Consider the following 27,409-nt stretch of genomic DNA (forward strand, 5'->3'; position numbering starts at 1 on the left):
GTCTGAATACACACCCTGTGACAGACAGCATTCACACACAGGAACAACCATTAACACTCTCACATAGAGCCACTCGTATGCCCATTCTTCAGTAACCTTTGACCCTCCAAATAACAGCCCATCTAATCTCACCCTCCTCTCGCTGCTGTGCGAGTTCTGTGGTTTCAGACCAAGGAAACACTGACACACTTGCATGGGTGCTTGCCCTCATGTGCGCGCACACACACACACACACACACACTCACACACACACACACGCTGTTTTCATGACACACTTCATTGCAAAAACATAAGAGGCTCATTAGCCTTAAAGCCAACTCCCCTCTCCTCACCACCTCTCGCCATTACACACACACCACAGCTTTTTTACACAGCTTTATTACCCTTAATGAGTACATGCACGCATACACACACACACACACAAGTCAATGTGAAACATGCTCCTTGCCTGGGAAATGCTGTCTCCACATTCTTCAAATCAGGAGCTGCACATGGCAGAAGAAATTTAGTGGAGCGGGATAAAAAAAAAAAAGCCGAAGAAGAAGTGGGTTGGGGGGGGGGGTTCTCACACAGTATGCCCTGGGGTTATCCTATCCTCTCTACCTCCTCCTCCAGCCTCCCTCCTGTCTTCTCTTGCGCTCCCACTGCTTGTTTCCAAATCTGTCCTCCTTCGTCACCTCACCCCCAGAACCTCCATTTCTCTTTTTCAGACGACTGGTACTCTTGAGTGGAGGGGGGAAAAAAATGGAAGGTGGCACAGGAGGGCAGTGGGTGAGGGGGAGGACGGACGGACGGAGAACGAGAACTACGATCGTCACTCCCCCCCGTCCCCGTGCAGTTAAAGCAGTGCCTTCAACTCCTTTAATCTCCAAAGAGGGGGAGGAAGAAAGAAAAATTGGATCTCTACTCGTCTTCAGCCAGCAATCAGCACTTCTGTGCGCTCTCCTCTTTCCGCCTCTTCAGCCAGATCACTTGTATCTTTCCTCCTCAGCCTCCTCTTCCCTGCTCCGTCACCCTCTTTTCTCCCTTCACGGCAGGTTTGGGCTATTCATTCAGATGTCAGGCTCACTCCGTCAGCCTTTTGTTGCGAGTCACAGAAAGACACAGTGAGAGAGAGAGAGAGAGAGAGAGAGAGAGAGAGGGAGGGGTGGGGGGAGAAAAATGTAAAAAGACGAAAAAAGACAGGGAAAACAAGCCGGTGTTACAGCTATGCAGGAGACAAGAAAAGAGGGGAGGTAAATAAAAGAGACGAGAGAGAGAGAGAGAGAGAGGGGAGAAAAATCCTTGAAGAGCACCAGTCACAGCGAGAGGTGCAGCGCTCCTGGCACACGTATGACTCCCTCTTCCATTCTCTCCGACCTTCCCTCAACATATTTTCCTTCGCTCTTTTTTTTTTCTTCCCTCCCTCCCCTCCCCTCCCTCCCTCCCTCCCTGCCTGCCTTTCTGTTTTATTATTTGTGATCTGGCCCTTACGGTCCTTTAAGAGTGCCAGCCCCTTTTCTCAGCCTCACTCCCTCTTGCTCTAAAACTCTCCTTCACGATCTCAGTCTGCGATTCTGATCCCGCTCACTGCTCGCTCTTTAACATGAGCACACAAGTTGATTGGTGTTGCCGTTCAACAAGCTATTAAGTGCCTCATTTCTAGGCTTCAACACGGGCATGTTGCTTAATATTTGCCACACTTGCACAAAATGACTAAGACGTACATGCAAACCCAGAGACACAGATGATGATGTTTCATACAAGGACAAAGGTAGAAGACATACAAGGGCTGGTTAATCTTTTAGTGTAGCACAAACATCTGTGAACACTCATGTTAGTAGAAAATTCCCATATGTAAAAAAAATATATCTCCAGACACACACACAACTGCTACTGAGCTCTCTGGGTATCAGAACAAACAAGAAGTATGTTTCTCTTTCATCAACGTGTGAACTTATGGCCACGCTTAGGAAAATCCTTTCAGCGGTCTAATTGATCCTGAGATTTAGAGCTGAGCACAGGAGTAACAGATTAACATATTTACTGCTATGCTAGTCTGAGAGGGCAGCCCAACACCGAGCCACTTTGACTCTGACAGACGCCTTAAAAAGGATTTCGATAATGGAGGTTAAGAAGTCTGCCCGGGCTGTCGGGTCATCCCACGTAGACACAACACTGCTTTTGTAGAGGGATCATGTGTTCTGGAAATGTGCCATCCGCTGCGGTTCAGTTTGTTTATTTTTTAGAGCTTCAGTCGATTGACAGAACATTTCCGTGTCTCGCATCATAGTAAACTGAAAATCTTCAGGTTTGGACTGTTGGTTGAACAAAAAAAATGGAATTTGAAGATGCCACCTTTTCTGATTTTACTTTAATAAATTAATCGATAATGATTTTTACCCACTGATAAAGGCTTATGACAGATATTTACTGGCACTGTGGATAAATGTTTTATAGACATGTTTTAAGACTTTTTCACACAAAAAAAAATCCATTACCTATTTAAAAATTCACTTTCACAAATTCACAAATTTCACTTATTACACAAAAATGTTAAATATGTAAAAATGAACACAGGTTGGCTACCATTTGATTAAGAAAAATATTATAAATACACATTTTAAACTCAGTTCCAGTATCAGCCTCGGTCAGGCTATAGTGAAGACATCAATGGACAAACAACCGGATGAATTAATTAGTGCTGAAATGTGTAGCAGATTAATTGATTAATGAATGTAATGCAGAAATGAATCTACAACAAGATAATCTGTTAATCTGTTAAAAGTAATTTATAAACACAAATGCTAGTTCGAGCTTGTCAGATGTGTTGATGAGCTGCTTTTCTCTCTTTATCTTTGAGTTTAGGCCTGCTGGTCAAACAAAGCAATCAATCTGAAGACGTCATGTTGGATTCTGGAAAGCTGTGGTCGGCATTTTCACTGTTTTCTGACATTTTATAGTCAACAATGAAAATAATTGTTAGTTGCAGCCATCTAATGACTGAATGAATGGGTAGACAAGTAAGTTTTGTTCTTTTAAACTGATTTTAAACTGTAAGAAAAGTGACAGTACAGCAAACACTGAAGCAGTTTTAAAGTTTTTACCTAATAAAGTACAAACCAGCACACTGCATGTCTTGTAGTTCACTGCTGTATAGTACGTGTTGTGTGTTTATCGTAGTGTACTGCATGTGTTTACTGTAAGCTCAATAGGAGTGTGGGGATTTTAAAGGGCTCCGTTGTGGAGGTTTGGTTACAACATGTAACCAGAGCCCACAAACCCGGCCTGGAGTAAAAAAGCCTCATTCATGAAAAGAGAGCACTGGAGGGAGAACGGCCTACGGTATAATTTGACCTCTAAAATTCACCATCCCATCTGCCTCCTGTGATCTACATGACGTGCTGTTGCCAAATGATTGAAGCACGAATGAGATCGTGGGGAGAAGGGTGAGAGGAGAAGAGGGGCAGTGGGGAAAAAAAAAAACGAGGGAGCAAAAGAGATGGCACAGCTGCAGGTGGACAACAGATGTTGAGTTTGCTTTTGGGTTTTTTTAGGGAGGCGATCTCAGCACATAAATTCTTGTTCTCCCATTCATACCCCGTCTGTGCATCGCTCCACCTCTCCAACACCATCACTCGCCTCCTCCTCCACCTTTTTCTTTCTCTGTGACTTGAGCCAACTGGCCTGATTAGAGAGAAAAAGAGATGTAAAAGAGGACGTGAGCGAGCAAGTGTGTGTGTGTGTGTATTTGAGAAAGAGGATGGGGATGAATGGGGGAAGGCGTTGCTTATTACACCCCTCATGTATGCTGTAGGCTTAGACAAATAAAAGCGTGAAGGGGCATCCATGAAAAATGAAACAGTGAACAAATATGCACACACACTCTCTCGCTCGCTCGCTCTCTCTCTCACACACACACACACACACACACACACACACACACACAGACATGAACATACACAAAGTGAGTTACTGACGCATCCAGTAACTGGCTACTTTAAGTTTAGCTTGCTCCAAAAAGTGTGTTTTGGTCAAATATCTAAAGAAAACATAATGTACATTTAGGATCAAATGTCCAATGATGGTTACTCACACACATACAGAGACACACACACACACACACACACACACACACACACACACACACACACACACACAAATCCTCCTCCCTGTGTGAGACTAAAAACACTGTGAAACACAATCCCATTTACAGCACCGTGTGATCCTGAACACGACTGACATGCCTACTGAGAAATGTATAATATTTTCCTCGGGTGCAAATGAGATTCATCTGCACCTCTAAACATATCTCCCCCGCGCTTTTGTTAAAACACAGCCAAGCAAAGTGTCAAGTTCTGCAGCGCCTGGTCACACACACACACACACACACACACACACACACACACACACGTATTGCATACTGAGAACATGGTCAGCCCTGCCTCTTCCTCACTCTGGTTTAACACCCGTGAAGATTTCATTTTCTCAAAATGAATAATTCAGGGTGACTCCCTGGTTGGCAATAGGAGGAGAGGAGAGGAGAGAAAAGGAAAGGAAGGGGAGTAGAGGAAAGGAAAGAAGAGGAGAGGAGGGAAAAGGAAAGGAAAAGAACGGAACGCAGGGGAGAGGAGCGAAAAGGAAAGGAAAGGAAAGAGAAAGGAAAGCAAAGAAGATATAAGGAGAGGAATGGAAAGAAGGTAACAGGACTTTTGATGAGAAGAGTAGGAGTCAGGGTCTTTCAGTTTCTCATTTGATTGCTTTTTTTTCTTCTCCTCCTTTTCTTTTCTTTTTTTTTTTGAGCTGCAAATGTTTGAGCGTGTGACCTCTTCTGTCTGTCCTTCCTTCGCCTCCGCTCTCACAACCAGCAGTTAATCACTTCAAGTCTCTCTGAAAGGATGCAGCAAACTGGCCAGAAAGAGCTTTTTTTTTTTTTTCTTCCTTCAATGCCCAGTTTCTTTTGAATGGCACCTGTACAGTATCTTTCATATTTCTAATCATGTTTCTCAAAAAAGAAAAAATAATAATTGCAGGACAGAACTGCAAGATGGGAGTTATACATTCAGACACTCAGCTAGCCTAGTTATGAAACTATTTGTCAATTAATCGCTGTTGACCAACAGAAAAATAATTAACAACCAATTTCAATAATTTCTTGATCATTGAAGTCATTTAAAATGTCAAACATCTGCTGGTTCAAGCTTATTAAACGGGAGATGATTGCTGAGAGTTTACCATCATCCATTTAACATTTTATAGACCAAACAATAAATAGATTAAATCTGACAAATAAATACAAATAATTAGCAGTTGCAGCCTTAACCAGACAAATAAATGACCATAACACTGATGGTTGAGGTTTATAAAGTTTCTTTTTCTCATAATAAAAACAAAACAAACAAAAAATTGGACTGTTATCCTCCCCTCCTTCACTTGCTCCAAAATGGCATGACAGAGTTTCCATTTACGTAATCTCCCGTTTTCACTCCTCCACCCATTTCTAAGACTCTATCACGGCCTCTGAAGCCGCCATCCTCTCTCTATCTAATCTAAAGCAGCCCTGTGTGCATTTAACTCCATTCCTTGGTCTTTCTTGCTCAATCTCCTCTGTTCTGCTGTCTTTGGTCGGTTCAATCACCTCCCATCTTTCCTCATTTTCCTCCAGACGGGCTCTGTAACCCACAACCCACAGCCATGAATGAATGTGCTGAGCTGGGTATGACGTTTGTTTAGAAACATATTTCTCCCATTACCCCCTGACACCCCCCACCCCCCACTCTCTACTCTCTTTAGTGTCATAGCTAAATCATTTCCTACCAAGATTAATCTTCTGGGGGGGGGGGCAAAGAGAAACTGGGACCAATCTATACAAAGAAACAGAGGAAGATGAAGAGAAAATGAGGACTCAAGATTTGTATAGATTTAATCCTGGCAGTGTGAGAGAGACCAGACTTTATTCACTCACGAGGGAAAAGGAAATCACTGCCTGTTATTAAGAGGAACATCTGGTGGGGAGACGAACTCTGCACTGTGACACAACAGACGCCACCGCTGCCAACAGCAGCTCGCACATGCATACACACACACACAAACAACACACACACACACACACACACACACACACACACACACATCATCCTACATACAGGCTGCATAGAGTTGTGATGTGGGAGGACTTCTGGTAATGACATCCGGGATAATTAAACTATAGGTATATGTTATTTCAACTTCATGCTTCTACTGCCAATTTGGTTTGGCCAATAGCTCTCCATACTACGATACCCACGAGCCTGGGCCGCCATAGCTACAGCGTAAGAGCTAGTCAGAGGCAACAATCAGAGCTGTAGCAAATAAAAAATTGTGAACACAATCTCACAGCATAGTTGCTCAATTCATCCAAAATTGACACAGAATTTCGAAAAATTAGATGATTTAAACTGCTGAATTCATTACCGGGGTTTCTAAAAACCATAATTCTTTAGCTCAGTGATTGGATGTTTCTTAACAAAATACTCCCTGGGCATCATAGTTAACATCTCTCCTTACATTTTAATGTACACACTTGCTCATCTTTTGTACAAATTATTCAACGAAACACGTTTTAAATCCATCCAAGCCTTGGAAGTAGTCCAACTGTCAGTCACTTATTACTGTCTATGCACAAAATCACTTTTACTTCCAGGAAAGAAGGACTGTCACAGATTGAGACAGCAGAGGCTTTAAATGTTCAAAGGCACAATTAAGATAATGTCTATGACTATATCCCTTGATGCTCTGAAAACATCCCAATTTAATCGAATAGCTGCACTTCTCAAGGTTGTGGCACTAGTAAGCCACCCTTTCAGGTCAGAAGGGAAAAAATACATATCACTGTGAGTGGAGTGTCCAGCAGCATAACAAAAACAACCTTTGACTGTCGGCCCAGATTAAGGCCAAAGTTTGACCCTCAAAGTCTAGTGTGCAACACTGACAGCTAGCCTCATCTCCACGGGCAGTCCAAGGTTGACTGACAGCTGTCAACGCCCAGTTCCCCCCTCCCCCACCCTGCAAGCAGCAATCATCACCCATCAGTAGCAGGACTATGTCTCTTTCCGTCCCTCTCTCTCTTCCTTAATCCCTCACTCAGTGTACCAACTGCCTGTAGCTTTGACCTGGACCCCGTTAATACATAATCTGCTATCTCCAAAACTAATATGCCATAACCCCTCCCCCATCATCACGCTAGGCCAAAGCAAGGAAGAAAATTGCGGCTAGTATGTCACGCAGAGCAGAAAACTGACCTGAGCTGGCATCAGGTCGCCTGACCGGAGTCAACAGACGGAAGTCAACACACTCCGCAGGGTGGAGAAACAAGAGTCCCACAGTATCATATACAGTGATTATGCTGGTGTGGGGGATGGGGAGTGAGCCCTAGTTACTCATATTAAGGCGCGGTCTTGCTCAAGGGTATTCCACGAAGCAGCATATACTGAGGTGGGCGGGGGCATGCCATCTGCATACACATGGGCTATTAGTTCAGATTGTAGGTGCAACTCACTGCTGTAACTAATGAATTGTCTAAGGTTGTCAGAATATCAGGAGGTATCATAAGCTCATCACTAATTGGATTTTAAGGAATGCAAAATGTGTTATTGCTGCTATTACAATATAATTTTGTCTACCTGACAAAATTTTAACTGACAGGTTGATTCATATAGTCATATAATGTCTTCCTTTCAACATAGGCAAGACAAGCCTCCTAATCTGTACTTATCCCACATGAAAATATGTGAATATGATTAATTAATACCTTCCTCCAGATGCATTAGATTAGCCAGCCATTTTGTTAAAAAAAAAAAGGAGTAACGTGTAAATTTGCAGCGTTCTCTGACAATGAACCGACCCTTTAACCACAAGCAAATCTGCCTACGATTACCACCAAAACCCATGTTGCCTAGCAACATACAATTTAGGAATATGCTTTCAGAGCGGCTTTGCGGCTGTGTCCATTAACAGATGAAATTACCAAAGCAACAAATGTCAGCCACATGCAAATGAGGTCTACTCTGCTGATTGTGTGTACTAACAATGCAATGTATGTGTATGTGGCAGACTTTAAGAAATCCTCTCCAAAGCATGTGTCCGTCTGTGCTAAGAGCAGCAGTCTGTTTTGACAGCCAAGCAATGGGGATCTTTTAATATCTGCTCTCTTGGGCCTAAAAATCACAGAGACGACAACAAAACTGCCTCAGTTAAATCATTTGTTCCCAGTCTGCCTTGGCCCCCATTAAAGTCCATTTCTACCTACTGGCTATGTACAGTAGTTCACAGAGTCTCACAGAAAGCCAGGAGGCTGGTCTGAACAGAATGAGAATATCTGTGGATTAGTGCAGCAGTGGAAATGGAGGATCTGAAGGATTAAACCCCCCTCTCTCTTCTCATTACAACCTGCACAGAGAAAATGACACAATCACACATCGGCCATCAGCCCTGTAATTCGATTTTATCTGTCCAGTGATGCTGCTAGTCAGCCTCTGGTGAGCTGGTGTTGATGGAGAAATCAGCCCTTATTTCCCAAAATGTCTGAAATATACTTTAATCAGGTCATGGGTGTGAAAAGAAGATCATTTTATGTAGCAGCGTTTATTATGTTGAATCAAAGCTTTAATCTGATATGGGTAAATTATTCGGGTGATTATACAATAAGGATGCATTGACTGAATGCATTTAACTTTAAACTGGAATTGAAACAATTTCAGACACAAATCAAAAATTCAATAAATTCAGCTGAAAACCATAAAATAAAAAGTTTGGCAGTCACTGAAACTCTTAACCTCTTTTATGCCACTTAAAATGTAAAGACTGATCTCTGTGAGAAAATCTGTTCATGAGGAAATAGACGAACCTAATTGCTATTTCATGAAGGTCAGTGGTACACCTTGACAGCAGCAGGACTGAAGGAAGGCTGTGCAGCCAGAGTGGATGTAAAGCCTTTTCCAGACTACTTTGATGCACCCTTATTATCATAATGCAATAAGACATCCATGTTTACAACAACAGGGGCTTGGGGGCTGTGGGAGATGGTGTGTGGCAGAGCAGAAAGGACTTCATCAAAAACAGCTGCAGTTACAACGATACCGCAGCTAAAGAGCTACATACAACTAAAGCTGTATAGTTGAGGCAGATTATGATTTTAAAAAGTTGCCTTCCCTTTTGCTCCAATTACTTACAAGGGCATTACAAACAGCCAAAAAGATTTATATGAGAATATCTTCATAAGGAGACTGTGGCAAACACAATCAAACATATTGTACACAGATGCACACTATTGCAAACTAACACACATGCACGCCTGGACACCTCATGTTCCCAGACTGTTAACACTACTGGACACAATATCTGACTTTTGGTCAGAGAAGTCTTAATGTGTAACTGTTCACACATGAAAGCAGCGACCGACAGACTGTAACATGAAGACAGTGCACAGTTGTTAAAATTTTAAAAAGGTATCAGAAAGGGTGCTGACAGCTGTTCCTCCCAAATCCTCTATATTGTGCCTCATCAATGCCATTTTGTGTTGTATTTAATGGGGCAAATATGTCATTCTGACAAAAGAACTGCATGGGATTACTGAAATAATAAAGGACTTCACACAAAGTATAAGGAATTCTGACAAATCTGGCTCTCGCAGAGATAAGCAGACAAGAAAGCGTGATGCAAGTGTAATTTTAGGAACATGGCAAATGCAGAAACCAAAAGTAGGACAGGATGGAAAGTTATCCTTTTATGGTTTTAATCATAATCCTGACAGCAGTTTTGGAAACGAGATAGGCAGCAACATTTATATTTCACTCCACTGGCCTAGATTAGAAGAAAAGACACATCATTTATCTATTGTTGATGTAATGAGAACAAACACGGGAAAGCAAACAAATGACTGCACTGACCAGAGAGTCAAAAATCAGAAAAATGCTCTATTAACATTCTCATTGTGTTTGGACTTCTTTAAGGTCAAACATCATGCATCACACACCACTAGCCACATTCAGCTAAATAGATCTCACATACCCTTCAGCTGAATGATGGTAGCACAAACCAGAATACAACAAAACCCCACTTCTTTTAGCGAGATGGAACGCACATACCAACGATTCATCAAAATGAAGGAAGAAAATAGATTTAAAGTGGCTTTTTTCCCCCAAAGAAAGGACTGTAACCTTATTCTCAAGATGTTGCTTTCAATATAGTGAATGGCTCTTCAAAATGTCAACCAAATTGTGAAAACATGATAACAATGTAGCAACACCAAAGCAATGAGAGGAATGGGATATAGTATCTTACATAAACCATGCAAAAAATGAAGCGCTCTGGCACAAATCAATTTTCTTATCTATTAAAAACATGTGAAAAAGCCAAGAGAAAGCACGGCCAAAAGTATCAAGAAAAAAAGCAGATGATAAGGACTGAAGTAGAAAAAAAAACATTTACTTGTATCTGGAGATGCCATAGAGGACACGATGACTGGTGGACCTGTGCGTCGACTTAGCTTCTGATTAGCAACCAGGGCACCTTGGCCTTGGCCTGGCGCTCCCATAGGGACAAGGGCATTGTCTGGTGCAGGTCCCCCACCCTTACGAATCAGCTGAGGACTGGGGTGAGGGCTGTGCATGGGTGACAATGGCATTAAGTTCCTGTCCCTCTTCATCAGCTCCATGGGCACTGTGTAATTGGTAGAGTATGCTTTCGGTACCTGTTGTGGTGGCTGTGGTAAAGCTGGCAGGGACATGGGCATCTGCTGTGGCATACCTGGCATGGAGTGAATAGACCCTGGTATGGCAGGCATTGACCCAGTCATCTGCTGTGGCATTATCTGCATACCCTGCATGGGCATCCCTGGCATTGTCATCCCAGAAGAGTAGGCGGACATGGGTCTTGATTGAACAGGCATAAGGGCTCCAGCGTACGGCCCCAGGGAGCGAGGTGGTTGGCCTGGGTAGCCTCCAGAGGCTTCCAGGAGGTGCTGAGAAGGGGCACTGCTGGGCCTCCTTCCTATTACTTCTCCCATCCTTGGGGAGATGGTTTGCATGGCCCCAGGAGTCTGTGGGGGCATCAGTTGGGGGTCCACAGTCAAAGCCTGTGTGGGATGCAGTGGGTGGTGGTGCTGCTGGTGGTGGTAGATGTCTGAGCGATGGCTAAAGCTATTAGAGCGACCTCGCATGGGTGTCTGAGGTTGGGAGGGGGCTGGCGTAGCCTCAATGGGCCGCTTGCAGTTGTGGACCAAGCGAGACAGTACACGAGCCTGGCCAAGGTTGGGGGCGACGGTGCGCACATCATTCTCCTCCATAACAGCCAGCATGCTAGTGGAGTCAAATCCCTGCTGGATAACTGAGGAGATGGTGCTCTCTGAGAGGCCCTCATTTCGCAGCAAGGCAAGGAACTCAGGGTCAACTGTCCTCTTGGGGTCCACAGGCAAAGGCGTCCCTGGGGCAGTGGGGGGAGGAGCAGGAAGTGGAGTGGCTGGGGGAGGAGGGACTGAAGATGGGGCCACCTGCACAAGAGCAGGTGCAGCAGGGACAACTGCTGCAGTCTGCACTGGGGCAGGTGGAGCGGGAAGTGGTGCCGCCATAGAAAGGTTAGGGTCAGAGATGGGCATAGTAGGTGGAGGTGGCAGGGACTGTTGCTGTTGCAGATGCTGCTGCAACTGTTCTTGCTGAAGTTGCTGTTGCTGTAACTGCTGCTGTTGAAGCTGTTGCTGTTGCAATTGTTGCTGTTGAAGTTGTTGCTGCTGTATTTGTTGTTGCTGAAGTTGCTGTTGCTGTAACTGCTGCTGTTGTATTTGTTGCTGTTGTAGTTGTTGCTGTTGTTGTTGTATTTGTTGTTGCTGTTGTAACTGCTGCTGTTGTTGGATGGCGTAGGGTGAGGCTGTCTCTTGCCTCATAATCATACCTTGATTGGCAGGATCTACTACTAGACAGGTAGCAGCCTGCTGCTGCGGATCCAATGGGCGGCCATTAACATCAGTATAGACCGACTGACCGGTCAGAGGTGGAGGCTCACTGGCATACCGAGGAGATGCATGCTCTATACCATAGTGAGCAGGAGATGGGTCTCGGGAGGGTATGCGCTGTTGGCCATCTGGCGTCATTTTGGCAGCAGTTACAGCAGCAGGTTCCCTATAAGCTCGACTCAACTCATGAGCGGTTGGAGGAGGAGGAGGAGGAGGAGGTAGAGGTGATGAAGGAGCTTGAGGTCCTGCTCTCCCTCCTTGACCTTGATCCCACACAGCACGAGCCCCAGGTGCCATCCCAAAATGAGAACCCGACCTACTGAGTGGATGTGGAGGCTGGTGGTCTGGCCGGTAAAAGCCCTCAGGTGGCCGAGGAGTCATGGCCGGGTCATGGGAATAGTAATCCTGATGTGGAATGGATCCTCGGTGAGCCATGGGTGCACGTTCGTAGTGGTTTAGATCAGGCACAGAGCCCTTCCTCAGCCCCCGTGGGTCGTGTCGCTCTGCGTAAACCTGTGCGTAGAGAGAATCTTGGTAGGAATACAGGTCGCGTTTTAAATCCAGGTCAGGGGGATGCACTCCTGGTGGAGGCTCGTACCACCCTCCTCCCTCTCCGTATGACAGAGAGCTCCGCCGGCCTGCTACTCTTGCCTGCTGCTCGTAGACACTCTCAGCCCTGTCCCACTGACCCTCATTCCCTCCTAATGTGTCCCAGCTGTGGGAGCGACCAAGACTCAACTGTTTGTTAGGGACAAGCATTGGCAAAAAAGGAAAAAGCCGAGAAAGTAACAGAGGAAAAAAAAACAAAAACAGAAAAAATGTCCCGCTTGTAGCTGTGTTTTTGAAAGTTCTCTTTCAAGTCTTCATGTACTGTAGCTGTGGAATGGAGAGAGGGAGGAGGAGAACAAGCAGAAAAGAAGATGAAGCAGGGTCTACCGTTTCACCTGATATCAGGTTGTAATATTGTGAGTCCGCACTATCAGGTGACTTCCCCCTTGGCTGTTGGTCCTTGAATAATTAATCTCTGGTCATGCTGGCTTGTTGTGCGCGAAGAAAGAGGACACCACACACAAACACATCACACCAAACCACACAAACACTGCAGAGGTAGCACAGCTACTCCATAGAAGCCACGGTAACAGGGTGCGTGCTTGAGATGGCCACCAAACGTTGATAAAAAACACAAAAAATGAAAGGAGCGGATAGGTTGGGTTATAGGTTGGGATGGGCAGGGACTTGTACTAATCCAATAGGGTTTATCTCTCCCTTCTCTGGGACATTTTACTCGCTCTGCCGATTGCTATGAGGGATTACATCTAAATAAAGCCTGTTTAATTCCACTTCCCACTATGACGTCATGTGAGCCGGATACAAGCATATCTGGTGATGATGATGATGATGATGATGATGATGATGATGATGGTGATGACGATACCAATGATTTAGAGTCCACCCCCCAACCCCTCACCCTCTCCTGAAGAGTCACCTACCTGAAGGTGTCGATGATGTGCTGTCGCCAACAGGTTTCAGTTTTTAGTTTGCCAGATTCATAGCGCGGGGAGGGGAGGCCAGGCAAGTCACACAGCTTCATAGAATACAAATGAAATACAGTTCTCTCAGCTAAGTCCCGTGTGCTGTCAGCAAACATCAAATCCACTCTGATTGGACACTAATCCTCCAGGCCCCATGCTTGCAGCAGAGCCACCACGCAACTGCTGCCCAGCTCACTCTGAAATGTCCTTGATGCCTTCGTGGCGCTCACTGTCACTGCCCCACTCTCCTCGGTTTGAGATCACTCAGACCCGCCGTCTGTGTGTTAACTGGACGACATTGAAAATTACAACCCATGGATTGCATGGAGATTGCAGAATGCATAACGAAATCCACCTGCAATGTTTGTCCTATTTGCCCTCCCCACTGATTGTCATTTCAAACAATGATCCACTGAATTATCAATATTGCTGTCTGTCTTGTAGAGTAAAAACTACCAAGTGTTAAATGCAACACTTGTACAGTACAGAAAGTTTGAATGTTGTTTTTATTTGGCCATTTATATTACTACATGACTTCTATCCATATACATGTTACTGTCAGTAAAACAGCACCTTCCCCCTCTTTTATAAAGCTCCTCTGATCTCCTTCACTTAGAGGAGCTCTGTAATCTGGATTTGCCCCTTTGCCGAGAAAAGTAAAACACTGGGGGAGTGTGGTGTGTGTGTACATCTGTGTTTGTGTGTGGAAGGGGGAGGGTTGTAACAGCGGTTAATCCAAAGCACCTACAACCTTTGCCTTACAAAAACATGCTTGTTGAGCTGTAACACACAACAGGAGCTCATTCCGCTTCATTCACACATGCCACAGTGAAAAAAGCTATTTGCTATAATGCTGCAGTATTTCTCTGTTATACTTTGCCATTAATGATATGCATTTATTTTTTTGTTTAACCAAGGTTATGTTCAACATATGACTCTGAGGGTGTACCTGCCTACCTAGCTGCCCGCATGTCTCACTTCATGTCACTGTGGCTGAAACCTGATCACCTCTGCAGAGGATCCCTGTTTATTAATGCATGAAAACAGATGTAAGGTGAGGAAGTGTCCATTTCCATCCAAATGTAATCTCAGAGCCAACCACAGCGAGGACCAGCAATACATATTTTAGACCGTGAGGAAAGCCTCGTTAATATCACAATGTTGAAAAAAGTTCCTGAATAACTTACAGACGGCCTGTGGAAACTGTGCAGGCATGTCTGTCGTCGGCACTAATATCTTGTTTAATCACACTTGTGTAATTAGAGTAGGAAGAGATCAGAGAGGGAGCGGAGTATTCTGCTGTTTTCACAAGATGACAGGAAAAAGCTGATGACAGAGTCTCCAAAACCAATTGCGCAGATGATTGAGAACTTTTTTCTTTCTCTTGGTAAGGTCAGAGGAACATTAGTCAGCTTGATGTAAAAAGGAAATTAAAATGGGAAGGAGAGGAGGCAAGAGCGCACACAGAGCTCACAGTTCTAAAACTGACTGTAAAGATGAATTATTAAATCAAAGCTGAGTGTTTTTGAAGCCCATTTTGATTTTATCAGTCAAGGTTTTGCTGTTATAAAGTCAATCAAGTTTTACAGTCATTTCAAGTATGGGTGTCATTCATTCATTCATTCATCACCTAAAGGCACATTGTCTTTCCTGTTTTGTATTTTTAGCTAATGTCAGGATATGAAAACATCATTTATTTGTAAAAGTCAGACCTTCCTAATTTAAAAGCTTGTCTACAAATATAATTGAATGGTTAACAGCCCCTTCTTGAGACTTGAAAGTAGCTGCTTAGATTTAGGAGAAAATGTTCAGAGCCAGTATATGCACACACACACACACACACACACACACACACACACACACACACACACACACACACACACACACACACACACACACACACGTTGAGGGCAACAGCCTATAGAGTTCAAGTGATCCCCTCGGTTCTTTCCCCAACCTCATCCACTCCTCTCATTACCTCTTCTAGCCCAGCTCTCAAGAGACTCTGACTCTCAGTGCAGCAGATCACTCATCCCCATAAAGTCAACCTCAAACAGAGAGATGGGGGCAGAGGTGTGTACTCAGGGTTTGCCGATATAATCCTGACAGGAAAGTAAATCGCAGAGTTCTGTTTGTCTCAAACTAAACAATGTTTGATTTGCAAATTCTAATGTTCCCCCATTTGCCATACTTGCCAGACTGTGCACACAACGCCAGATTCACTGTAACAGAGGGATTTAGGAATTAAGCCGGGGATTTTAGAACAAATATAATACCACCCCAGCAGAAGCTTATAAAGACCTTACATTGAATAAGACTTGACTGGTGAAAAATTCAAAATGAGTAAAACATATAGAAACCTCGAGTGAGGATGCAATTATGTAGTTCAGGGTTCTTTTAACTGCTAATAGATTTCAAAAAACACAACTCTACTATAGCCTGGTATGGCGTATTACTTTCTTTTACACATCTCTCAGTATTAGAGGACAAACATGATGTACAACAGTCAGCTCTGTGGCTAATCTGTCACACAAGAAGCTTGCCATTGTTTAATAAACACTCTACATCTCCCTGTCACTCAGCCCTCTCAATCCCTGCCTCCACATTAATATTACAGCTAAGCCTGCAGGAGAACCAGAGGTGGGTTGCTTCATGTATATGTGTGTGAGCGTGCACGTGTGCACTCGTTGGTGCTCGTTTCAACCATGTTAAAATGTTTGCACGCTTTACCAAATGTTGGAATCAGAGGGTTCACATGCAACAAGCCCATTTAGAAATGTGCAGCCGCTCACCCTCGCCCCATGTATCCACACACACGCACACACACACACACTCTAAAGCACAAACATATTCGGCTTGCACGATCCTGGATCCCCACTCAGCCTTTTGACCCTGTTCTGCTCGTCTTCTAACATGCAGCAGAGACAGCAGCGGCCAACAGTGCTTCGTTAATGTCCCTTTTCATTCACGCCCGCAAACTGCCGCGAAAGCCTTAGCCTTGGTCTGACGTGCATACATGAATAAAAATCACACGCTAACTCAAAGTGAATACTGCGCTGCAACAGAAATAAAAACAACTGTCTCCTACAGTGTGACACGTCACGTACTCAAGGCATGATTTGAATGTTAAACACTCATTGACTTATGCATGAGCGTGGGGCAGGAGGCACTAACTGGGAATGGGATTACAATGCCACTACCGCTGCAAAGAATAATGCTGTCAGATGAATTGTAATGCACACTTAACAGACATTATGTACATGGCTGCCTTGTATGTGATTCCAGTGGGATTATTTGTCTCTGAAAGCATCTCCATAGGGACTAAATGGACTGTAAAATGGAGGTCGATGGCAATGAAGGTAGCACTTATCTAAATGACAATCATATACTCGGTTAGTGTAACATTCTGAGTTGACACACAGTTTTTGTTTATTTTGCTAGTGCGGATGCACTACATGAACACAGCAGCAAAAGACCACAAATTCTCCAGAATTTCCTCTTTGTCAGCTATGTTACTACCCATAATCCATCTCCTTTGGTTGCACCTCTCCGACTCATCCTTCATCCAATCTCCAGCCCAGTCCGGAGAAGCCACATGTTATTATAATACTTAGTGTCATAGATGAGGAGTTCATTTTGAAATTAGATTTTTCCAGGAACTCATTTCCAACTTTCAACAACCGCTGAGCTACATGCCAGCTCAAACAAATGCAAATACAGACACTAAGAAGGAAAATCGTACCACAAAATTTCATTCAAGGTGTACACAAGAGACAGGCACACTCTTATGATAATAACACGATCACACATGCCGCTTTGCTACAAATGGTTTTCCTTCCAAAAACAACACTACCATTTTTCTATCTGCTCCTTTCCCTTCTCCTTCCCCCAGTTCTCTGTGCCCCTCCCTGCCTCTCCACAAAGCCTATAAAGGGGTCGTGGGTTTTGGTGAGGAGCCTGGAACAAGCCCGAGGGGGGGTCAGACCCAGAGACCGCTCCGATGACTTCATACCAGAGCTGGATGCCAGAGCGTGGGGAGGCGAGTGGGAGGGAGGGATGAAAGCAGAGAGGTGAATGCAGCAGAGCCCGGAGTCTCTGAAGAGCTCAGGATACGAAGCCCCCCCTGCAGGGCAGGATGACATCAGGACACCCCTTTCCTTTTCCTCCTCAGCCTCCCTGGTTGTCCTCTCTATTTAATATGAAGCGTTTTGTTAAAAAAAAAAGCAGGTCTGTTAAATGTGAGAATATGAATAATTAACAGGCTAAGTTTGATTGTGTTTTAGCTTGACTGGCCACATTATTTACTGTTCACTCCTCCTGTTGTACACATGACAAAACAAGATGCATTATCAAGCATTAACATATTTATTTAACTGCCAACTAAAACACTTGGAATCGCCATGGCAAATTACACTACCCCACCTTGTGGTGTTTGCATCCAAGCACAGATTTACAACTTGTAAATCAACATTCAGGAACATGCTGTTACTGCGACCTAGTTCACGTCGCAGCGCTGCTCACATCCCATCTCTGCCCAGATCAGTCAGTTAGCTCTGGCTAAACGGCAATGGCAACGACTTGCACTGCTGCCCAAGCCAATGCATGCTGGGTACACAGATGGAGAGGACAGAAGGAGAGACAGAGAGAGAGAGAGAGACAGAGACAGAGAGAGAGAGAGAGGAAAAGGGGGAATGAGAGAGTATGGGAACTGATGCTCACAACAGATGTTTGCCACAGTTCCCTTATTGCAGTTACACTCTTCTTGGCACTTTATCAAACCCACAACAAAAGGAGCAGTTGTAAATATACATTTTGAAAGCTGATATCTAAACTAAACAATGCTGTTAGGCTTAAAAGAGAAATAAGTGTACTAAATTGTATAACCAATTAAAGCTGACTTTATTGATGGATTTGAAAAATCTAACAAAAAATGCTGAAAAAATTAGTTGATTAATCAATTAGTAATTATCAAACTATGGTTTCCTATAGTATTCTTTAGCGGGGGTGAACCACCTCTGCCAACATCAACTGCAACTAACGCTTATTTTCCTTATTGATTGATCTGACAATTAAATCAATTGTTTTTTTATGGTAAATAGTTGGAATTATTTCCCAGAGTGGTGATGCATTCAAAATGCTGATTTTATTCAGTGTCAGCCAACAGTCCAAACCCTGCAAATGTTGAAAAATGACCGCAACAATTAATTGATTATTGAAATGGTTGCTGATTAATTTTGTTTTTGTTTTAGATTTACATTTCAGATTTACATTTTTATAAAAGTAAAAAATTGCAAAAGTGCAATTTCACACAGCAAATTCCATATATATATAAGAGAAGCTATTGTTAAGGCCATTGTTTGGTCACAAGACTTGATGTGTCCAGATCTGGGTGGTTTACCAGCTCGGCTAAAACAATTTTCTGGGGAAAACCCTAATATAATTACAATTTAATTATCGATTAACTGTCAAAAGTAATTTATCAAGCGAAAAAAGCCAAATATTCCCATGTAATTGGGATATCTTTGTGCTTTTAACTGTTGGTTGGACAAAACAAGGAACGTCAGGATGTCACCTTGAGCTCTGGGAGCGAAGTGTCACCATTTTCTGACATGTTACAGAGCAAATGATTAATAGATGAACTGAAAAAATAACTGATAGACATGAGTTTTGACCGTGTGTGCCCTAGTTTTGACCGTGTGTGTCCAATTAGAAAACCACAAATATCCAACATGAAAGCAAAGGACAGTGAATCACATCAGATATCCTCAATGTAAAACATCCATCGTTCCGGTGAAATCCACATTCCAGCACCGTGACTACTCTTGATGGGAATAAACAGCCACACTTGATCAGCCATTTCGAATTCAATTTAGGGCACAGGCACGGCTCAGTTAGCCACTCATCACAATGAGTAAAGATGTAATCAATGCACTCCGCTGTGAAACAAGTATTGGATTGACACAGTTATCCTCAGAAGATAAATGGAGATTAGGGAAGCCTCTATCGCTGTCTCGCCAAGTGCAACCCACGATGGCGGCAACGCAATCACTCCATAGCGTCCTTGTTTTTGTCAATACACAAGATGCGAACTTTGATTTCTATTTCACGCCTCAGTCCAAACACTCTGTTTATAGATAATAGTGGGTGGCTTTGACATTATGGTGCAGAACACCCCATGCCTCTGGTTTTGAAATACCCTTTTTATATGGTTGAGCAGATTTAATGCTACCGTGAAAACAACGTGATTCACCACCCTCTGATCTTTTAACTTCCTCGATGTGAATCACCCTCTTCTACACATTTTTAAGAGCAGCTGTGGTGACTATCTGCACTAGAAAAAAAAAATCCCCCTTCATCTTTGGCAAAATGACTTCATTGTTGATGAGCAGAGGAGGCACGGACACTGCTGAAGATGTCTGTGTCAGATCAGAATATATTGTTACATGATGTTTAACATAATGCCTCCTTAGACAGCACACAGTCATTCTTCTTGTTTAAAATTAAAAAACAATTTTAAAAAAAAGAGGGGAAAAAGTGTTTCCAAGCGAGCAGGGTTGGTGGTTTGGAGAGGTTTGAGATGCCACATGTGGCTCTCATTCTGAGGGTGGAAACAGACAGCCTCACTGCTTCATTTAGGAATTTATTATATTGTGTTTCTCAATCTCAATGGGATTTTCCTTAGACATGAACAAAGAGGAATGTTGATACTTGATACTCTGAAGACTTTTAATGTGAAGTAACTCCATATTACTAAGAAACTCCAATGGTTTCGTTTATATAGAGCTGAAGTGAAACTGGAACATTTATGTTCTTTTATATGAGCCCTAATTCAAAATCACCTTGACATTTTCAAATATTTAATAATGTGAGGATTTGCTGCTTTTCTCTGTTTTATATCATTGTAATTTGAATATCTTTGTGTTTTTGACTGTTGGTTGGACAAAACAAGGAAGGCCAGGATGTCACCCTGGCCTCTGGGAAACTGGGGTGAGCAAGTTTAACTATATTCTGACATTTGCATTATTTCAAATGTCAATGTGATTTTGAATGCAGATTTTAATCCTACATTCTGTCTCACCAAACGCTTGGCAAACTGCTATGAAGTGGGGCATGAATGTGAAATACAGATAGTAAACCCAGGAACATGTTTCACTTTTTCACAAAGACAGATGAAAGCTGGTGGAACAGCAGCTAGCAGCTAGCAGCTACAATATACCCACAGAATACAAGAGAATAATCTTGCACTATATTACTGGTGCATGAGAGAAGGGTGAGTATGAGTTTGGGCATGCATGCACATACACTAACTAAACATTCAGACATTCAGTGGCTCCTGTTAGTGGTTAAATGAAAAAATGTGTGAGGAATAACGAAAGGAAAATCTCTTGCTTTGTCTTTCCCTAAAACAAACACATACACACACGCACACAAATCAATCCCACTATCTGCTACAATCAATCCCAGGGCTCTGAGGAGTGCTTCACTTTATTACAAACTCCCTACTTCATCTCTCCAGCAATCTGGAAACATCGAACTCAAGTTCCATTCAGCCACCAACCCAGCCTCCTCTACAACACACACACACACACACACACAAACACACACTCTTTCTCCCTCCTAGACAGCCTTCAAAGTTTGGAGCCTCGGCTGGTCCCAAGGCTCCCTTTTGACACACACAAACACACTTATGCAAATGATCCCACTGGCTTTTCACTGAATTTGCAGCAGCAGGCTGAAAGGCTTAAATACTGGTGGAAACTCAATTTCCATATAACAGTGGAGGGAATCTTTTATGGCTACAACATAAACCTGTGGCACTAATACGCACACTCCAGGTTACATGTGCACACACAAAGACACAAGCATCCCACAACCTAAATAATCAATTTCAAGTGAGATGCAAATGTGAAGCCAGCATCTCAAATCCACGTGTACATAGAAAGCAGAAAGAGAGGAGTAATGGAGTCTTCCTCACCCTCACAGATCCTGTCCAGCCGCTGGCGTTTCACTTTATGTTTGTCCACCAGAGCCATCCCGTCACAGCTTGAAATGTTCTCTCCTCTCTTGCTTTCTCTTGATATCCACCTCTCCTCCTTAAAGTCTCAAATGCTCCAGTCCTCCAGAAGTTAGCTAGCTGATGTTTTATACCTGAAATTCAAGAAAACAGAGACAAAGATTATTCTCGACAGTCTGGCAGTGACGTATATTTGCTGCAACTTTGATTTTTACTGCTAGAATTTTTATTTCTTTAGGTTACTTATTTACCTATTTATCATTTTGTAAGTGACCATGTGCTGTACAACATTTAACATAAACAAAAGGACATGGCACAATAATTATTATGCACAGGTATGCACAATGCAAAAAACAATAAAATGCAGAGTCAATGGTTCCAGAGTTGGGTAACTTTTAGCTAAATCTTTAATTTGGCTTTAAAGCTACTGATGGAACTGCAACTGTTTCTGTTGAGTTGTGGCAGAAATGAACAGAAATGCCTTTTTACTTAATACTAAGTAAGAAGATGAGAAAGTTTGATAACTTTCAGTCACTGCTGCACGACTTAACACACACTAATCATGATTTCCTGGTTTCCTGAAAGTGCATCACAAGAAATTCAAGAATTGTCATCTGACAGCAATCATGCACAGTTGTTTCCGTCTCAAAAACTCAGCAGAATCCCTCACTTGCCCTGCAAAGACAGACATTTTACCTTGCAAAGACTCGCCACTAGAGGGAGCCTCATATCATTGAGCACCATTTATTTAATTTAATGAAGAAATGTCACTTCAGCAACCAGAGCCCCCCCAAACAGAGAACAGGAACAGCAGACAAACACAGAGTGAGTGAGTAAATGAGGCATTTTACCAATCCTTTATGTTCAGTGACTGATGCTCCTCTAAAAGAGCAATCTTCTAATTGGTTCCTGCTGAAGCCTGAGGGACCCGGCACAGTTTGTTTCTTTTTTGTTGGGTGGGGGGTGGGTGGGGGGGGGGGGGGGGGGGGGGGCAGGCAGATAGAGATAGACAGAGGAAGGCAAAGACTGCACACACACACACAGTCAACTAGGTACACACACACAAGGACACACAAGATGACAAGCAGAAATGTAGGCTTGCGCGCACACACACACACACACACACACACACACACTCTAAGGGCAGCGAGTCACACAGAGGAATGTGGGTCAGTTAGTCAGCAGACGGGAGGAGGTTGTATCAGCAGAATAAAGACATAAAAAGGGGGTTGGTGGGAGGGAGAGGAAAGTACTAGAAAAACATCGTCTGACAGGATGAGTACAGTGTGACACCATCTTCCTCCTACATTTTAACTGTATCTCTTTCAGCACTTTCACATTCATAACCCTACCTCTCTTTCTTTTCCATATTCGCCTCTGGGCCCACTCCTAGAGTGCTGCACTTTGAGAATGGCTCTCGCTTGACTATTTATATGATGATATATTGATATTTGCGCTGTGACTGCAATTATAACTGTTGTGTTTTGGGTGGGGTGGAGGGCAGGCGAAGCAGTGTGGCTGAATGATGAATTGATGTTGCGTTTTTATTTGGCCAGCTGTTGGGGCATTTTCCCAGATAGGGGCAGGAGGGGGAGGTGGTGCACTGCAGCTAAGTTAATTTAAACACTACAGCAGGTGCTACATTTCTCCTTGCATTCAACACGCTGTGAGTTCCTGCCTTTCTCCAACACTGACAAACACACTTGTGTCTTTCTTTCACCACACACACATTTCTGCTTGCTTCACCAGTCAGCTGTGCTTCAGCTTCCCTCCTCCACAAGGTAAGCCTCCCTGCCAAAGAGCCGAAGACCCACATGTGGGAGTCAGAGGAGAAGTAATTGAGCAAGAGGGAGAGCAGGAAACAGTCAGTCAGAGGCGGGGGAGTCACACCGCCTTGGCTATGAATAGACTGGAGGAGACATGCATGGGCATCTCCTACTCTGTGCTGCATGAGCGTCAACGCTATAGGTCACGAGTGCATCTGGCCATTTAGTCATTATAAACCCTCCTGATATAGACTTCACTTCACTGACAGCTGCCTCAGCGGACAAACAGTAATATAGCCTGCTCGAGCGCACAGGTGCCTGCAAAACAATGCCTCGAAATCATAATGTACAGTAACATGTGGTGGTTATACAAGATCAGGATGGAAGTAAAAAGATACTACCACAATACAACACTGTACAACTAGCTTTCTGAAGTCATCAATCTTTGTAAAAACTGCATTTTTAAAAGTGGTTTTCAATTTGATCATTTATTTTTGTTTTGACATATTATATATGGTGTTGTTAATATATTAGGATGATGATTTTGACCTTATCGTCATATATAATTTAGGTCTACATGTTTAGTATCCACTGATTAAGCTACTGAATACCTGAAAAAAATATATGATGCTTTTTAATAAATAGACTAAGACTATGCAGCCCAAACCTCTACATTCACTCACAATCAGAACTGTACTCATTTACATCTGGAATCATTTCAAACAAACATTTCATCACTTCTGTTCTTATTGGTGGTCTCGACTGATGGGATGGCAAAACCCGCCAACTTAGAAGAATGGCCCGCTCAGCAGTTTGGGAGCTACATATGACCAAAAACCCCAAATCTGTGGTGTACACGACTTCATTTCCATAAATTAATTCCAGAGATTTGTGTCATGCAAGAAGGAGATCCACTCCATTTCCAGAGAGAAAAAAGTCCACTAAGCGGGTTGAAAAGTCAACAACTTTGAGAAGAGCTCTCAGCCAGAGGAGTGTCGGAGAGGAAATACAGTTATCCTGCAGCCCTTAGCACCATCGCTGCTGGATTGTTACTTGACTAAGTGCCGTTATGTAACTTAACAATAAGGGGATTGACCTGAGAGAAAATATACGTGCTCAGTACTGAAGGACAGGAAGAGAAACTGAGGAGAAAGTCACACACACTCAAACACAAAAGACAGAAATACACAACTCCAGGGATTGTCTGGCTCTGTGTAGAGAGGGCGGGCACTCTGCTCAACACACACACACACACACACACACACACACACACACACACACACACACACACACACACACACACACACACACACACACACACACACACACACACACACACACACACACACACACACACAGCACGGTGTTACTTGTGGCTGGGTAGTCGTGTTCACAGGTTCCCTGACAAGTCTGTGAATGTTACCAAGTCAGATCGATCGTGACCAAAGTAGCTTTTGTGTGATCTGGCGAGTGATGCAAACCTCACAATATTCTTGGTAATAGAAGTTTTTTTTTGGCTTTGATGTATCAGGATTTTTACTTTGTGGGCTGAGAAAAACATGTATTATGTGTTTTATGAGCTACAGGATGATTTATGACGAAAGAATGTTATTTTGTAATTACATCTTGCCTTTTTACTTGGATGCATTTCATGCACTGTTGGACTCTCCGCAGTGACTGCAACCTGCAGCACGCCATAATGCCTGAATGAGACGATTTCCAAGGTATATATATACAGTGTATCTACAGTATCTACAGGCACAACATAACAGTCAAGTTCTTAATGTCGGTATCTGTATCACGGCTTTTGCATCGCCACAAATTTCGGCATGTTCTTTTTGAGAATAAAAATTTTAAATTTGCATTAAGTGGATGAAACGAAAAAGATTATGCCCATATCAACTTCTGATGTATAGAGCTGAAATGATTAGACGGTTAATCGATTGGCAGAAAATTTATCAGCAGTCATTTTTCAAGCACAAAAAATACTACTACTACAATAGATACTGGTTACTAGTTTCAGCTTCTCCAGTGTGATGATGTGCAGCTTTTCTTTGTTTTATATCACTTTAAAATGAATATCTTTAGGTTTTGTACTGCTGGTCAAAACAAGACTTTTAATGGACTTAAAGATTATTGGATCAATTGAGAAAATAATCTGCAGATTACATTAAAATAAGTTAGTTGCGGCGCCACTGATGTCATATATAGTCAATGGAAATTTGTGGCTTCAAAAATCTCTTCACCAGCAAGAGTAAGAGAGAACACTTAACTCCCCAGGCTGAAGCTGCTACCAAAACATTTTCCCCACCACATACATACACAACATGCCACTAAAAAGACATCAATCAGTGTGACAGTTATGTTATATTGCAACATTTCTAGGTAATAAAGCTCTTCAAACTGTGTGTGAAGTCGCCCTCTAAAGCTTTGACTTGGGTGTTCATTTTAACAAATAACTTACATGCCACTCACATGATGGACTTAAAAAAACTAAAGCTCTTTACACTTTAACAGTGGATCCATTATTGGCACAGAGTTGAGTGATGGTCAAAGTTAAGAGCTTTGTAACGCTTGTGAAATGTGGCAGAACACCACAGCTTCTCTACTGAGTCTCAAAATGACACAAACAGAAGTAACATTTTCATCAAAATGCCAAAAAAAAGTGCCAGTCGTTACATTGCGTTGTTGCAGCTGTTGCATCACTCCAAGAGGTTATGAATTCATACAGTGCTTCTCCATCTGACACCCTGTACATCAAAAAATTTCACAAGCAGAACAAGCTAGTTTTACACTTTAGAAACACATCTCTCTTTCAACTCTTTATGTTACATCTCTTTCACTCACGCTCATTCTTTTCTACTCCTTTTGTGATGAAAAGCACATAACAAGGCAGGCAGCCCAGGAGATCTTGTTTAGGTTGATAATAGCCCAGAAGACACAGAGGAAGAGAATAGAAAGTGAAAGAGAGAGAGGTTTTTCTGACTGAGGCCATCTCTCAGAGGAGACGTCTCACCAGATTAAGAAACCTGTGGGTTTGGCTAAGGTTGAAAAGGCACAGAATGAAGCTAGCTTTGACTTTATCGTAGCACGTGTTCGACTGAAATATCTGTGGAGTGGAGTTTACTACAAGGGGGAGTTTTCATCTTGAAAAAAAGGCACGTCTTGCTCTTTTTTTAGATCATCAACCGAGCTTCCAGCCCTTGACCTCAGTGAACTAGTTTAACTATGTGAACTTGATGACCACCAGCCCATACACACACAAAAAGGACTGAGCTACGCAAGTATGGGTTTGTAGTCAAAGAATTAAGCTAAAAGGAAACCTGGTGCCCTTCAGATAAACTGGAAATAAGTTTTTTACTTGTGAAGTTCATGAAAAAAAAATCCAATTTCTTCCCTCTGGCAGTAATCTAAAAATCTCTCAGTTTGCTTTCTTTTCCGTCTTTTACTGTTTGAATATCTTTGTTTTAAGCGCAGCCTTGTCTCTACATGTGACAGCCATGCACTTCACACATCATCCCTTCGAGGGAACAGCTCGACATTTTGGGAAATACACTCATTAAATTTCATGCTGAGGGTTAGATAAGAAGATTGATTCCACACTCATGTCTGTACAGTCACTATGAAGATACAGCCAGCAGCTGGTTAGCTTAGCTTAGCTTAGCATAAATTCTGGAAACGGGGGGGGGGGGGGGGGGGGGGCACTGATTGGCAGATGCTTTTACTTTTGAGAGTTACATGAGAATGGTGTCAACATACTCATCTAACTCTTGGCAAGAAAGCAAATAAGTGTATTTCCCATAACGTTGACTCGTTCTTTTAACAACTGGAATGAACGTGGTTCAGCGGACACTAGCTGCAGTAAAATCTCATTAATGCAACACGTCATAGGACAGGGATACCTTACAGTCAACAACTTGAGGAGAAGAATTGTGTAGCTGCTACCTAAAGTGACTGCTTAAGAGTCTATGATTTATGTCCCTGAAAGTGCAAGACAGCAGAAAAAGAAGAGGCAGAGAGGGGAAGGTGGTTAAGGTTTCTCTTCTCTCATTAATCTGATAGTTGGGGCTCCGAGGGGCACGTAAAGCTGTCGCTCAGACCGCTGATTTACACCTTCCTCCCCCCCTGCCAG

The 27,409-nt window shown here is 43.0% G+C and overlaps 1 protein-coding gene across 2 annotated transcripts in view; it reads right to left on the reverse strand.

Moving 5' to 3' along the window:
* The window catches only part of ctbp2a (C-terminal binding protein 2a), a 40,709-nt gene extending 19,179 nt beyond the window's left edge, over nt 1-21,530 (reverse strand). Inside the window, exon 1 of one of the 2 annotated variants that reach the window (XM_070915853.1) lies at nt 21,473-21,530. In XM_070915853.1, coding sequence (XP_070771954.1) covers nt 21,473-21,530 — 58 coding nt within the window. Of the gene's footprint in view, nt 1-10,446; nt 12,725-21,472 lie in introns of those variants that run through there. The other variant, XM_070915852.1, reaches the window with a different exon arrangement.
* Nucleotides 21,531-27,409: the final 5,879 nt, after the last annotated feature.

This window comes from Enoplosus armatus, chromosome 12 (assembly GCF_043641665.1).
Source record: "Enoplosus armatus isolate fEnoArm2 chromosome 12, fEnoArm2.hap1, whole genome shotgun sequence".
NCBI lineage: Eukaryota > Metazoa > Chordata > Actinopteri > Centrarchiformes > Enoplosidae > Enoplosus > Enoplosus armatus.